A 13039-nucleotide genomic window follows, 5' to 3' on the forward strand; every position below is an offset into this window, starting at 1 on the left:
TTTATAGATTAAATGTGTACATGTAATTTAATCGACTGCTTTCATTATAACAGGCTCTTTAAAATAGCAATATCATGTGGATCATTCAAGTGCTTTTAGACGAGCATTTATGAGGTTCATTTTATAGTCTTGAATATAAACTAGTCTTATTTTATTTAACATTTTCCTGGTCATATATGATCAATTCTAAGTCAGGTATAATGTTTCACAAGTCGTGTTACGGATTGGGTTTTTCAATCTCTTTTCGTCACAGTCTATTTTTTATTCAAAGAGCTTACAGTTAGCCTATCTGTTTTTGACATTAATCTGAAAACTGATTATTTCAGTTGACTAATCATTTTGTCAACCGCATTTTATCGTTTTATCTAAAATCCCTTACTGTGATAATATGAATGCGGATGTTTGTAAATCGAATCTATGATATAATTTTGCCGTTTTATGTCTTTTTGCGGGGGGGGGTTTTCTCATCGATGTGTCCTTAAGGCTGTGTGAAATCTGGCTTATAAAGGAAATTAAATTCCGATGTCAGGGATTTTTAAATGCCACTTTAGTTAGAATATAAATAGCATAGAGCAGGTTTTACTGTTGCTGTCTATTGTGCTCAATCGGCATTTATTCTTTTGTTTTTTCCCCCAAAATCCCCCCAGCTCTTCATCCTGTCAGAGATATATAATAGCATGCAGTTTCTTGTTGTAACTCACAGTGTCACTGTTCACTAGCAAAAACAATGTGTGTGTTCAGTACACATCTCTCCACCCTGCTTCTGATGTCATACACAGGGCTTCAAGTTCGTCTCATTAAAGAAAACCATCGACGGAGACAGCCATATTCACTGTACTTCAGTCTACATTTCTATATATAGATTTGCATTTATGTTTTCCTTTACATGTATATTTTTGTGTTCCTGAATTTCATTGTTTAGGCGTTTTAAACGTTCTGCTTTGCTGGCGAGATGTTTGGCCTTTTGTTCTTCGTGCTGATGGCGCACAGCGCTTATGGAGACGTGAGCTATTCTTTCCCGGAGGAGATGAAACGCGGATCTGTGATTGGAAATATAGCAAAGGATCTCGGACTCGATATGGACAAACTATCAAGTCGAGAGGCGCGAATTACTGAAGGTAACAGAAAACGATATTGTGACATTAATCTGAATACTGGAGAACTGACCGTAGCGGAGAGAATCGACAGAGAAGAGATTTGTGGAAAGAAAGCTTCGTGTGTTCTTAAGCAAGAGCTCGTGCTGGAAAATCCTTTAGAACTGCAACAATTCATTCTCAGTATTGAGGATATCAATGATAATTCGCCACAATTCAAACAAAGTGTAATCAAATTCGAAATACGGGAATCAGCGGTCAAAGGATCTCGTTATTTATTAGATGAGGCCCATGATGCGGACATTGGTATGAATGCAGTGCAGTCATATACACTTCAAAACAATGAACACTTTCTTCTTAATGTATTAACGCGTGCAAATGGAAGAAAATATGGAGAGCTCGTTCTTAATAAAGAGTTGGATCGTGAGCAGCAGAAAGATGTGACTTTAATTCTTACTGCGGTAGACGGCGGGACTCCACCGAGATCAGGGACTGTAGCCATACACGTCACTGTGCTGGATGCTAATGATAATGCTCCAGTCTTTAGTCAGGCCGTCTATAAAGTCAGTCTGCCTGAAAACTCTCCTGTAGAGACTGTAGTGGTGACAGTGAGCGCTACTGATGCTGACGAGGGACAAAATGGAGAAGTGACTTATGAATTTGGTCATTTAACCGAACGCCTTATGGAAATATTTTCGGTCAATTCGTTATCTGGAGGGATTAAACTAACAGGACTCATTGATTTCGAGGAGGATAATTTAATTGAGCTGCCAATTCAAGCCAAAGATGGTCAAGGGTTAGCGAGTCATTGTACTGTATTAATAGATGTCACTGATGTCAATGATAACGCCCCTACGATAATGACTAAATCTGTTAAAATTTCCATTCCCGAGAACGCGTTACCCGGTACAGAGGTTGGCATCATTAATGTTCAGGACAGAGACTCTGAGAATAACGGACAGGTGCGCTGCTCCATTCAGCAAAACGTCCCATTTAAACTCGTTCCTTCAATCAAAAATTACTATTCTCTGGTGACCACAGGTGAATTAGACCGCGAGCTGCTCTCTGATTATAATATTACAATCACTGCTACTGATGAGGGCTCTCCGCCTTTATCTTCCACTAAGAATATTCACTTGACTGTTGCTGACGTGAATGATAATCCACCTGTATTTGAGGAGCAGAATTACAGAGCTCATGTTCAAGAAAATAACAAACCGGGCTCCTCTATTTGTTCAGTATCAGCTACAGACCCGGACTGGAGACAGAATGGCACTGTAGTTTATTCTCTGTTGTCCTCTGATGTCAATGGCGCACCGGTGTCCTCCTTTCTATCCATTAACGGAGACACCGGGGTCATTCATGCCGTGAGATCGTTTGATTACGAACAGCTGAAGAGTTTCAAAGTGCTCGTGTTAGCCAGAGACAACGGTTCTCCTCCTCTGAGCAGTAACGTGACCGTGAGTGTGTTCATATCGGATGAGAATGACAACTCCCCTCAGATATTATACCCCTCTCCGGAAGGAAACTCCTTCATGACCGAGATGGTCCCCAAAGCTGCGCAAGCGCGCTCCCTGGTCTCCAAGGTGATCGCCGTGGACGCGGATTCTGGACAGAACGCGTGGCTCTCGTATCACATTATTAAAGCGACTGATCCGGGACTTTTCACTATCGGTGTCCACAGCGGGGAGATCAGGACGCAGCGGGACATTTCTGAATCTGACAGCATGAAACAGAACCTTATTGTGTCCGTGAGAGATAACGGACAGCCCTCTCTCTCAGCCACGTGCGCGTTGTATTTACTCATATCTGATAACTTGGCTGAAGTTCCAGAACTGAAAGACATGTCTCATGACGAGAGCAGCTCCAAACTGACGTTTTATTTGATCATCGCGCTGGTGTCTGTTTCCACTTTCTTCATGACCTTCATCATCATCATCCTGGCCGTGAGGTTTTGTCGCAGGAGAAAGCCCAGACTGTTGTTTGATGGAGCTGTAGCCATTCCCAGCGCGTATCTCCCTCCAAATTACGCAGAGGTGGAGGGCGCGGGAACTCTCCGCAGCGCTTACAATTATGACGCGTACCTGACCACGGGCTCGCGCACTAGTGACTTCAAGTTCATCAGATCTTATAATGAGGGCACACTGACTGCTGACCTGACTCTGAAAAAGACTCAGTCTGCTGTGGATGATCTTGAAGGACTTGATGCGGAAATCAACGATTCGTTTCAGGTAGGACTAAAATATATTTTTTTATTAAAAAAAAAGAAAAGATTTTGGGTATACAAGAGTGTCACTATCAAAAGGCGTCTGAAGTCTGAAAACCAGCAACATTAAATGTTTGTTTTAAAATACTACTTTTTATTGTTTTTTGTTTTTTTGCAAGTGGTTCTGTTTATGCAAGTATTCTATAATGCATCACCCACAACCTACACAATAAATGTTGATCGATCGCACAAGAACGTTTTTTACTTTTCTTTGGGATCTAGTAAATAATGGCCAAATTGTGCAAATTACTGCTAAACCTGATCTTTGCTTTTCGAGACGCATTTTCCTTAAATATAATGAGTTGTTTACCATTTCTGAAACCTTGTTTAATCGGAATACAGTAATGATCAGTTACAGAGATTATTATGTGGTCCAGGATAAAGGCATGTATGGAGTGTGGATGATTGATAATGTTTTCTTATTATTTTATTTACAGTGTTGCATTCCTGTCGTTGTCTGTTACTTAAAATACTTTTATTAAGGGGTTACGTTTTCTTATTTCATAATTTTTGTAAGATTTAATATGGCATATTGCTGTTTACTGTCCATGGTGCTGAACAGGCAGTGTCTGTTGCTGTTGAGGTTTTTCTCTATACTCTGTTGGTCTGTATACAGTCGTGTCTGTTACGAGTAGATGTTATAGAAATCGAGCTGGTTCTGTTTTCACATCCTCAGGGAATGTTTGGCTGAGGAACTTGATGCGGAAGTGATTTATTTTAAAATAGGACGAATGAAGTTTTTCTTTGAAAAGAATATGTTCTGCGATTACAGATTATTTCATTATTTGTATTTTGATAGACTGCTTTCACTAACAACTGACTCTTAAAGATTTTGAAGTTCATTTTAAATTCTGAGTTTCACAAGTCTTCGTTTACATGCTTTTTTATATTATTTTTGTCAGTAGCTATGAACCCTTTATAGAACTGGCATTGACATTGTATAGAATTGATTGAATCTTTAGCTGTTTACAAATGGTCTGATTAATACATCTATCTGCCATAAAATATTATTGGAAGCCTAAATGGCAGTAAATTAAAATACAATATGTCGTCTCAGGGTAATATTTAAGATTCAAATAACTTAAAGTAGTTTAATTTATTTATTTTTTAATGAAATAAATCTGATATGTCTCGTTCTGTTAGCGAATCTTTTAAACTCATTTAAACTTTTATGTTACATCAGTAGCTGTCTCTACGTGGATTGTGCAGTTTGTAATTTAATCTGTGACAAAATGCTGCTATTTTAACTAGTTTATCGTTTTTCTCATCGATGTCTTTGCTATGTGATATTGGCTAATAAAAGCAATTTCATATGTCAGCCACTTTTTAAACACTCTTTTATTCTGGTTAGAACTGGCATGGGGAGTATTTGCCGTTCTGCTGTCCGTGGTGCTGCAATGTAAATTACTCTTGATGTTTTGCTGTTACATAATGTAGTTCCTAAATCTCTTTCCCACCATTTTTCTTCTTCCAGTAAGCCTACTATAAATATTGTGTTCGTGTCTATTCCACTCGTCAGGGAATGTTGCTGTCGGCTCTTGTTTTGCAAAATAATTTAAACTATATAATCGACACTTAATTCTTTCAGAAATATGAATGTTATGCAGTTTCTTCTTTTAACTCATAGTGTCGCTGTTCACCTGCAAAACAATGTGTGTCTTCATTACACATCTCTCCACCCTGTTTCTGATGTCATACACAAGGTTTCAAGCTCGTCTCTTTACAGAAAATCATCGAAAGCGACTGACTGCTGCTAATACTGTCGTTCTGGCTATTATTACATCTAGATTTATATTTGTGTTTTCTTTTACACGTTAAGAGCTGTGTGGTAGATTGAATTCCTACTGAATATCAGAATCGTTTCAAAGATTCTGCTTTGCTGTCGAGATGTTTGGCCTTTTGTTCTTCGTGCTGATGGCGCACAGCGCTTATGGAGACGTGAGCTATTCTTTCCCGGAGGAGATGAAACGCGGATCTGTGATTGGAAATATAGCAAAGGATCTCGGACTCGATGTGAACAGACTGTCATCTCGTAAGGCTCGCATTGATACTGAAGGTAACAGAAAACGATATTGTGACATTAATCTGAATACTGGAGAACTGACCGTAGCGGAGAGAATCGACAGAGAAGAGATTTGTGGAAAGAAAGCTTCGTGTGTTCTTAAGCAAGAGCTCGTGCTGGAAAATCCTTTAGAGCTACATCGTTTTATTCTCAATATTGAGGACATAAATGATAATTCACCACAGTTCAAGGAAAGTGTTATAAAATTCGAAAAACGTGAATCTGCGGTCAAAGGATCTCGTTATTTATTAGAAGAGGCTTACGATGCGGATATTGGCATGAATTCAGTGCAGTCATATACACTTCAAAATAATGAACATTTTCTTCTTAATGTACTTACCAGGGCAAATGGGAAAAAATATGGAGAGCTCGTTCTTAATAAAGAGTTGGATCGTGAGCAGCAGAAAGATGTGACTTTAATTCTTACTGCGGTAGACGGCGGGACTCCACCGAGATCAGGGACTGTAGCCATACACGTCACTGTGCTGGATGCTAATGATAATGCTCCAGTCTTTAGTCAGACCGTCTATAAAGTCAGTCTGCCTGAAAACTCTCCTGTAGAGACTGTAGTGGTGACAGTGAGCGCTACTGATGCTGACGAGGGACAAAATGGAGAAGTGACATATGCATTTGGTCATTTACTTCAAAAGATCCTGCAATTATTTTTCATAGATGCGGTGTCTGGTGTAATTAAACTAAAAGGTCCAATTGATTATGAAGAGGAGAGTACGATCGAACTTCCCATTCAAGCTAAAGATGGTCAAGGTTTAGCCAGTTATTCCACCGTATTAATAGATATTGTTGATGTTAACGATAACGCCCCTATAGTAATACTTAAATCTCTTAACAGTCCCGTTCCTGAGAACGCGTTACCCGGTACAGAGGTTGGCATCATTAATGTTCAGGACAGAGACTCTGAGAATAACGGACAGGTGCGCTGCTCCATTCAGCAAAACGTCCCATTTAAACTCGTTCCTTCAATCAAAAATTACTATTCTCTGGTGACCACAGGTGAATTAGACCGCGAGCTGCTCTCTGATTATAATATTACAATCACTGCTACTGATGAGGGCTCTCCGCCTTTATCTTCCACTAAGAATATTCACTTGACTGTTGCTGACGTGAATGATAATCCACCTGTATTTGAGCAGCAGAATTACAGAGCTCATGTGCAAGAAAATAACAAACCGGGCTCCTCTATTTGTTCAGTATCAGCTACAGACCCGGACTGGAGACAGAATGGCACTGTAGTTTATTCTCTGTTGTCCTCTGATGTCAATGGCGCACCGGTGTCCTCCTTTCTATCCATTAACGGAGACACCGGGGTCATTCATGCCGTGAGGTCGTTTGATTACGAACAGCTGAAGAGTTTCAAAGTGCTCGTGTTAGCCAGAGACAACGGTTCTCCTCCTCTGAGCAGTAACGTGACCGTGAGTGTGTTCATATCGGATGAGAATGACAACTCCCCTCAGATATTATACCCCTCTCCGGAAGGAAACTCCTTCATGACCGAGATGGTCCCCAAAGCTGCTCAGGCGCGCTCCCTGGTCTCCAAGGTGATCGCCGTGGACGCGGATTCTGGACAGAACGCGTGGCTCTCGTATCACATTATTAAAGCGACTGATCCGGGACTTTTCACTATCGGTGTCCACAGCGGGGAGATCAGGACGCAGCGGGACATTTCTGAATCTGACAGCATGAAACAGAACCTTATTGTGTCCGTGAGAGATAACGGACAACCCTCTCTCTCAGCCACGTGCGCGTTGTATTTACTCATATCTGATAACTTGGCTGAAGTTCCAGAACTGAAAGACATGTCTCATGACGAGAGCAGCTCCAAACTGACGTTTTATTTGATCATCGCGCTGGTGTCCGTTTCCACTTTCTTCCTGACCTTCATCATCATCATTCTGGCCGTGAGGTTTTGTCGCAGGAGAAAGCCCAGACTGTTGTTTGATGGAGCTGTAGCCATTCCCAGCGCGTATCTCCCTCCAAATTACGCAGAGGTGGAGGGCGCGGGAACTCTCCGCAGCGCTTACAATTATGACGCGTACCTGACCACGGGCTCGCGCACTAGTGACTTCAAGTTCATCAGATCTTATAATGAGGGCACACTGACTGCTGACCTGACTCTGAAAAAGACTCAGTCCGCTGTGGATGATCTTGAAGGACTTGATTCGGAAATCAACGATTCGTTTCAGGTAGGACTAAACCATTTTTTTTTATAAAAAAAAAGGAAAAGATTTTGGGTATATAAGTGTCACTGTCAAAAGGCGTCTGAAGTCTGAAAACCAGCAACATTAAATGTTTTAAAATACTACTTTTTATTGTGTTTTGTTTTGGCAAGTGGTTCTGTTTATGCAAGTATTCTATAATGCATCACCCACAACCTACACAATAAATGTTGATAGATCGCACAAGAAAGTTTTTTTTACTTTTCTTTGGGATCTAGTAAATAATGGCCAAATTGTGCAAATTACTGCTAAACCTGATCTTTGCTTTTCGAGACGCATTTTCCTTAAATATAATGTGTTGTTTACCCGTTCTGAAACCTTGTTTAATCGGAATACAGTAATGATCAGTTACAGAGATTATTATGTGGTCCAGGATAAAGGCATGTATGGAGTGTGGATGATTGATAATGTTTTCTTATTATTTTATTTACAGTGTTGCATTCCTGTCGTTGTCTGTTACTTAAAATACTTTTATTAAGGGGTTACGTTTTCTTATTTCATAATTTTTGTAAGATTTAGTATAGCATATTGCTGTTTACTGTCCATGGTGCTGAACGGTCAGTGTCTGTTGCTGTTGAGGTTTTGCTCTATACTCTGTAGGTCTGTATACAGTCGTGTCTATTACGAGTAGATGTTATAGAAATCGAGCTGGTTCTGTTTTCACATCCGCAGGGAATGTTTGGCTGAGGGACTTGATGCGGAAGTGATTTATTTTCAAATAGGACGAATGAAGTTTTTCTTTGAAAAGAATATGTTCTGCGATTACAGATTATTTCATTATTTGTATTTTGATAGACTGCTTTCACTAACAACTGACTCTTAAAGATTTTGAAGTTCATTTTAAATTCTGAGTTTCACAAGTCTTCGTTTACATGCTTTTTTATATTATTTTTGTCAGTAGCTATGAACCCTTTATAGAACTGGCATTGACATTGTATAGAATTGATTGAATCTTTAGCTGTTTACAAATGGTCTGATTAATACATCTATCTGCCATAAAATATTATTGGAAGCCTAAATGGCAGTAAATTAAAATACAATATGTCGTCTCTTGGTAATATTTAAGATTCAAATAACTTAAAGTAGTTTTATTTATTTTTTAATGAAATAAATCTGATATGTCTCGTTCTGTTAGCTAATCTTTTAAACTCATTTAAACTTTTATGTTACATCAGTAGCTGTCTCTACGTGGATTGTGCAGTTTGTAATTTAATCTGTGACAAAATGCTGCTATTTTAACTACTTTATCGTTTTTCTCATCGATGTCTTTGCTATGTGATATTGGCTAATAAAAGCAATTTCATATGTCAGCCACTTTTTAAACACTCTTTTATTCTGGTTAGAACTGGCATGGGGAGTATTTGCCGTTCTGCTGTCCGTGGTGCTGCAATGTAAATTACTCTTGATGTTTTGCTGTTACATAATGTAGTTCCTAAATCTCTTTCCCACCATTTTTCTTCTTCCAGTAAGCCTACTATAAATATTGTGTTCGTGTCTATTCCACTCGTCAGGGAATGTTGCTGTCGGCTCTTGTTTTGCAAAATAATTTAAACTATATAATCGACACTTAATTCTTTCAGAAATATGAATGTTATGCAGTTTCTTCTTTTAACTCATAGTGTCGCTGTTCACCTGCAAAACAATGTGTGTCTTCATTACACATCTCTCCACCCTGTTTCTGATGTCATACACAAGGTTTCAAGCTCGTCTCTTTACAGAAAATCATCGAAAGCGACTGACTGCTGCTAATACTGTCGTTCTGGCTATTATTACATCTAGATTTATATTTGTGTTTTCTTTTACACGTTAAGAGCTGTGTGGTGGATTCAATTCCTACTGAATATCAGAATCGTTTCAAAGATTCTGCTTTGCTGTCGAGATGTTTGGCCTTTTGTTCTTCGTGCTGATGGCGCACAGCGCTTATGGAGACGTGAGCTATTCTTTCCCGGAGGAGATGAAACGCGGATCTGTGATTGGAAATATAGCAAAGGATCTCGGACTCGATGTGAACAGACTGTCATCTCGTAAAGCTCGCATTGATACTGAAGGTAACAGAAAACGATACTGTGACATTAATCTGAATACTGGAGAACTGACCGTAGCGGAGAGAATCGACAGAGAGGATATTTGTGGAAAGAAAGCTTCGTGTGTTATTAAACAGGAGCTCGTGCTGGAAAATCCTTTAGAACTACACCGCTTTATTTTAAATATTGAGGACATAAATGATAATTCACCACAGTTCAAGGAAAGTGTTATAAAATTCGAAATACAGGAATCAGCGGTCAAAGGATCTCGTTATTTATTAGAAGAGGCTTACGATGCGGATATTGGCATGAATTCAGTGCAGTCATATACACTTCAAAATAATGAACATTTTCTTCTTAATGTACTTACCAGGGCAAATGGGAAAAAATATGGAGAGCTCGTTCTTAATAAAGAGTTGGATCGTGAGCAGCAGAAAGATGTGACTTTAATTCTTACTGCGGTAGACGGCGGGACTCCACCGAGATCAGGGACTGTAGCCATACACGTCACTGTGCTGGATGCTAATGATAATGCTCCAGTCTTTAGTCAGGCCGTCTATAAAGTCAGTCTGCCTGAAAACTCTCCTGTAGAGACTGTAGTGGTGACAGTGAGCGCTACTGATGCTGACGAGGGACAAAATGGAGAAGTAACTTATGCATTTGGTCATTTACTTCAAAAGATCCTGCAATTATTTTTCATAGATGCAGTGTCTGGTGTAATTAAACTAAAAGGTCCAATTGATTATGAAGAGGAGAGTACGATCGAACTTCCCATTCAAGCTAAAGATGGTCAAGGTTTAGCCAGTTATTCCACCGTATTTATAGATATTGTTGATGTTAACGATAACGCCCCTGTGGTAATACTTAAATCTCTTAATAGTCCCGTTCCTGAGAACGCGTTGCCCGGTACAGAGGTTGGCATCATTAATGTTCAGGACAGAGACTCTGAGAATAACGGACAGGTGCGCTGCTCCATTCAGCAAAACGTCCCATTTAAACTCGTTCCTTCAATCAAAAATTACTATTCTCTGGTGACCACAGGTGAATTAGACCGCGAGCTGCTCTCTGATTATAATATTACAATCACTGCTACTGATGAGGGCTCTCCGCCTTTATCTTCCACTAAGAATATTCACTTGACTGTTGCTGACGTGAATGATAATCCACCTGTATTTGAGCAGCAGAATTACAGAGCTCATGTGCAAGAAAATAACAAACCGGGCTCCTCTATTTGTTCAGTATCAGCTACAGACCCGGACTGGAGACAGAATGGCACTGTAGTTTATTCTCTGTTGTCCTCTGATGTCAATGGCGCACCGGTGTCCTCCTTTCTGTCCATTAACGGAGACACCGGGGTCATTCATGCCGTGAGGTCGTTTGATTACGAACAGTTAAAGAGTTTCAAAGTGCTCGTGTTAGCCAGAGACAACGGTTCTCCTCCTCTGAGCAGTAACGTGACCGTGAGTGTGTTCATATCGGATGAGAATGACAACTCCCCTCAGATATTATACCCCTCTCCGGAAGGAAACTCCTTCATGACCGAGATGGTCCCCAAAGCTGCTCAGGCGCGCTCCCTGGTCTCCAAGGTGATCGCCGTGGACGCGGATTCTGGACAGAACGCGTGGCTCTCGTATCACATTATTAAAGCGACTGATCCGGGACTTTTCACTATCGGTGTCCACAGCGGGGAGATCAGGACGCAGCGGGACATTTCTGAATCTGACAGCATGAAACAGAACCTTATTGTGTCCGTGAGAGATAACGGACAGCCCTCTCTCTCAGCCACGTGCGCGTTGTATTTACTCATATCTGATAACTTGGCTGAAGTTCCAGAACTGAAAGACATGTCTCATGACGAGAGCAACTCCAAACTGACGTTTTATTTGATCATCGCGCTGGTGTCCGTTTCCACTTTCTTCCTGACCTTCATCATCATCATCCTGGCCGTGAGGTTTTGTCGCAGGAGAAAGCCCAGACTGTTGTTTGATGGAGCTGTAGCCATTCCCAGCGCGTATCTCCCTCCAAATTACGCAGAGGTGGAGGGCGCGGGAACTCTCCGCAGCGCTTACAATTATGACGCGTACCTGACCACGGGCTCGCGCACTAGTGACTTCAAGTTCATCAGATCTTATAATGAGGGCACACTGACTGCTGACCTGACTCTGAAAAAGACTCAGTCTGCTGTGGATGATCTTGAAGGACTTGATGCAGAAATCAACGACTCGTTTCAGGTAGGACTAACTTTAAAAATATATATAGATTTAATATGTACCTGTGTTTTATATTGACTGCTTTCATTGGCCATAAAAAAATACGTGACTCACTCAAGAGATATTGTAGAATTGAACACTTGGTCTGAAAAGCCTGAAAAGTTATGTCAGTTTTTTCACATATTATTTATTTATTATACAATCAAGTTATTTCTGTACGTTTTTTATAAATACAATTTTGTAAATCAGGGGCAAATTGTTAAAAAAAAAATGTTTTAAAGGGATTTCAGAAATGTTAGTTGTGATGGCGTAAACTCATGTAATGTGATCCGATGCGCTGTGAATAGTTGGTGAGTTTCTATAGGCTATTCTGTTTTTTTTCTTGTTTTTTTCTTGTTTTTTTTGTCTTACATATTTCTATTTGCTCTCCATGTTTCTGTACAGACAGTATCGTGAGTTTTTTTGCTCTTTTTACTGTGTCTAAATAGTCGTGTTTTTAAGAATATGCTCTTGAAAATCGAGCTTGTTCTCTTTTAAATTCTACGAGAATATTTGGTTGTTCCGGGTCATTGATATTGTAAAGACTTTTCATACGTTGTATCCAAGTTTTGGCATTTATTGTCAGAGTTATTATAGTTTCCTAATTTAACCCTTTGTTGTTGTTTACCGGTGCCACCGTTGGCATTCACATTGTTTCTCTCCACTCTGTTCATGATGTCATATTCAGGACTGACATCACAGTTCGCTGTAGACAAACAGATGATGTTAAACGGTTGAGGTATTGACTGGATTTACAGAGTAAATGTGTATATGCAATGTATTTGACTGCTTTCATTGACAACAGGCTCTTTAAAAAAGCAAGATCGCGCGCCTCATTCAAGTCATTTTAGACACAACAACATTTGTGAGGTTCATTTTAAAATCTGAAAAAAATATAAATTATTCTAATTTATTTTTAGATTTTGCTCATGTATGATTAACTGTGTCATGTATCATGTTTCAAAAGTCTTGTTACTATGGAGTTTTGCATACTTTTTAGTCGCTATTATTTTATTCAAAGAGCTTACAGTTAGCCTTGTTGGTCACATTTAAAGAAATAAATCTGGAACTGACTTGTTCTTTTGACTAATCGTGTTGTCAAGCGCATTT

General features: G+C 39.8%; 2 protein-coding genes across 2 annotated transcripts; both read left to right on the top strand.

The window, feature by feature from the left end:
- Positions 1-952: 952 nt before the first annotated feature.
- Positions 953-4051, top strand: LOC307008319 (protocadherin beta-15-like; the record flags this gene model as incomplete). The annotated part of the gene is made up of 2 exons (XM_079631062.1): positions 953-3325; positions 3977-4051. The coding sequence occupies 2 exons, from the start codon at positions 953-955 to the stop codon at positions 4049-4051; spliced, it is 2448 nt and encodes an 815-aa protein (XP_079487188.1).
- A 1223-nt stretch (positions 4052-5274) lies between these two features.
- Positions 5275-8343, top strand: LOC307008320 (protocadherin gamma-A10-like; the record flags this gene model as incomplete). Its single annotated transcript, XM_079631063.1, has 2 exons — positions 5275-7623; positions 8329-8343. The coding sequence occupies 2 exons, from the start codon at positions 5275-5277 to the stop codon at positions 8341-8343; spliced, it is 2364 nt and encodes a 787-aa protein (XP_079487189.1).
- Positions 8344-13039: the final 4696 nt, after the last annotated feature.

This window comes from Phoxinus phoxinus (assembly GCF_949152265.1).
Source record: "Phoxinus phoxinus genome assembly, chromosome: 12".
Taxonomy (NCBI): Eukaryota; Metazoa; Chordata; class Actinopteri; order Cypriniformes; family Leuciscidae; genus Phoxinus; species Phoxinus phoxinus.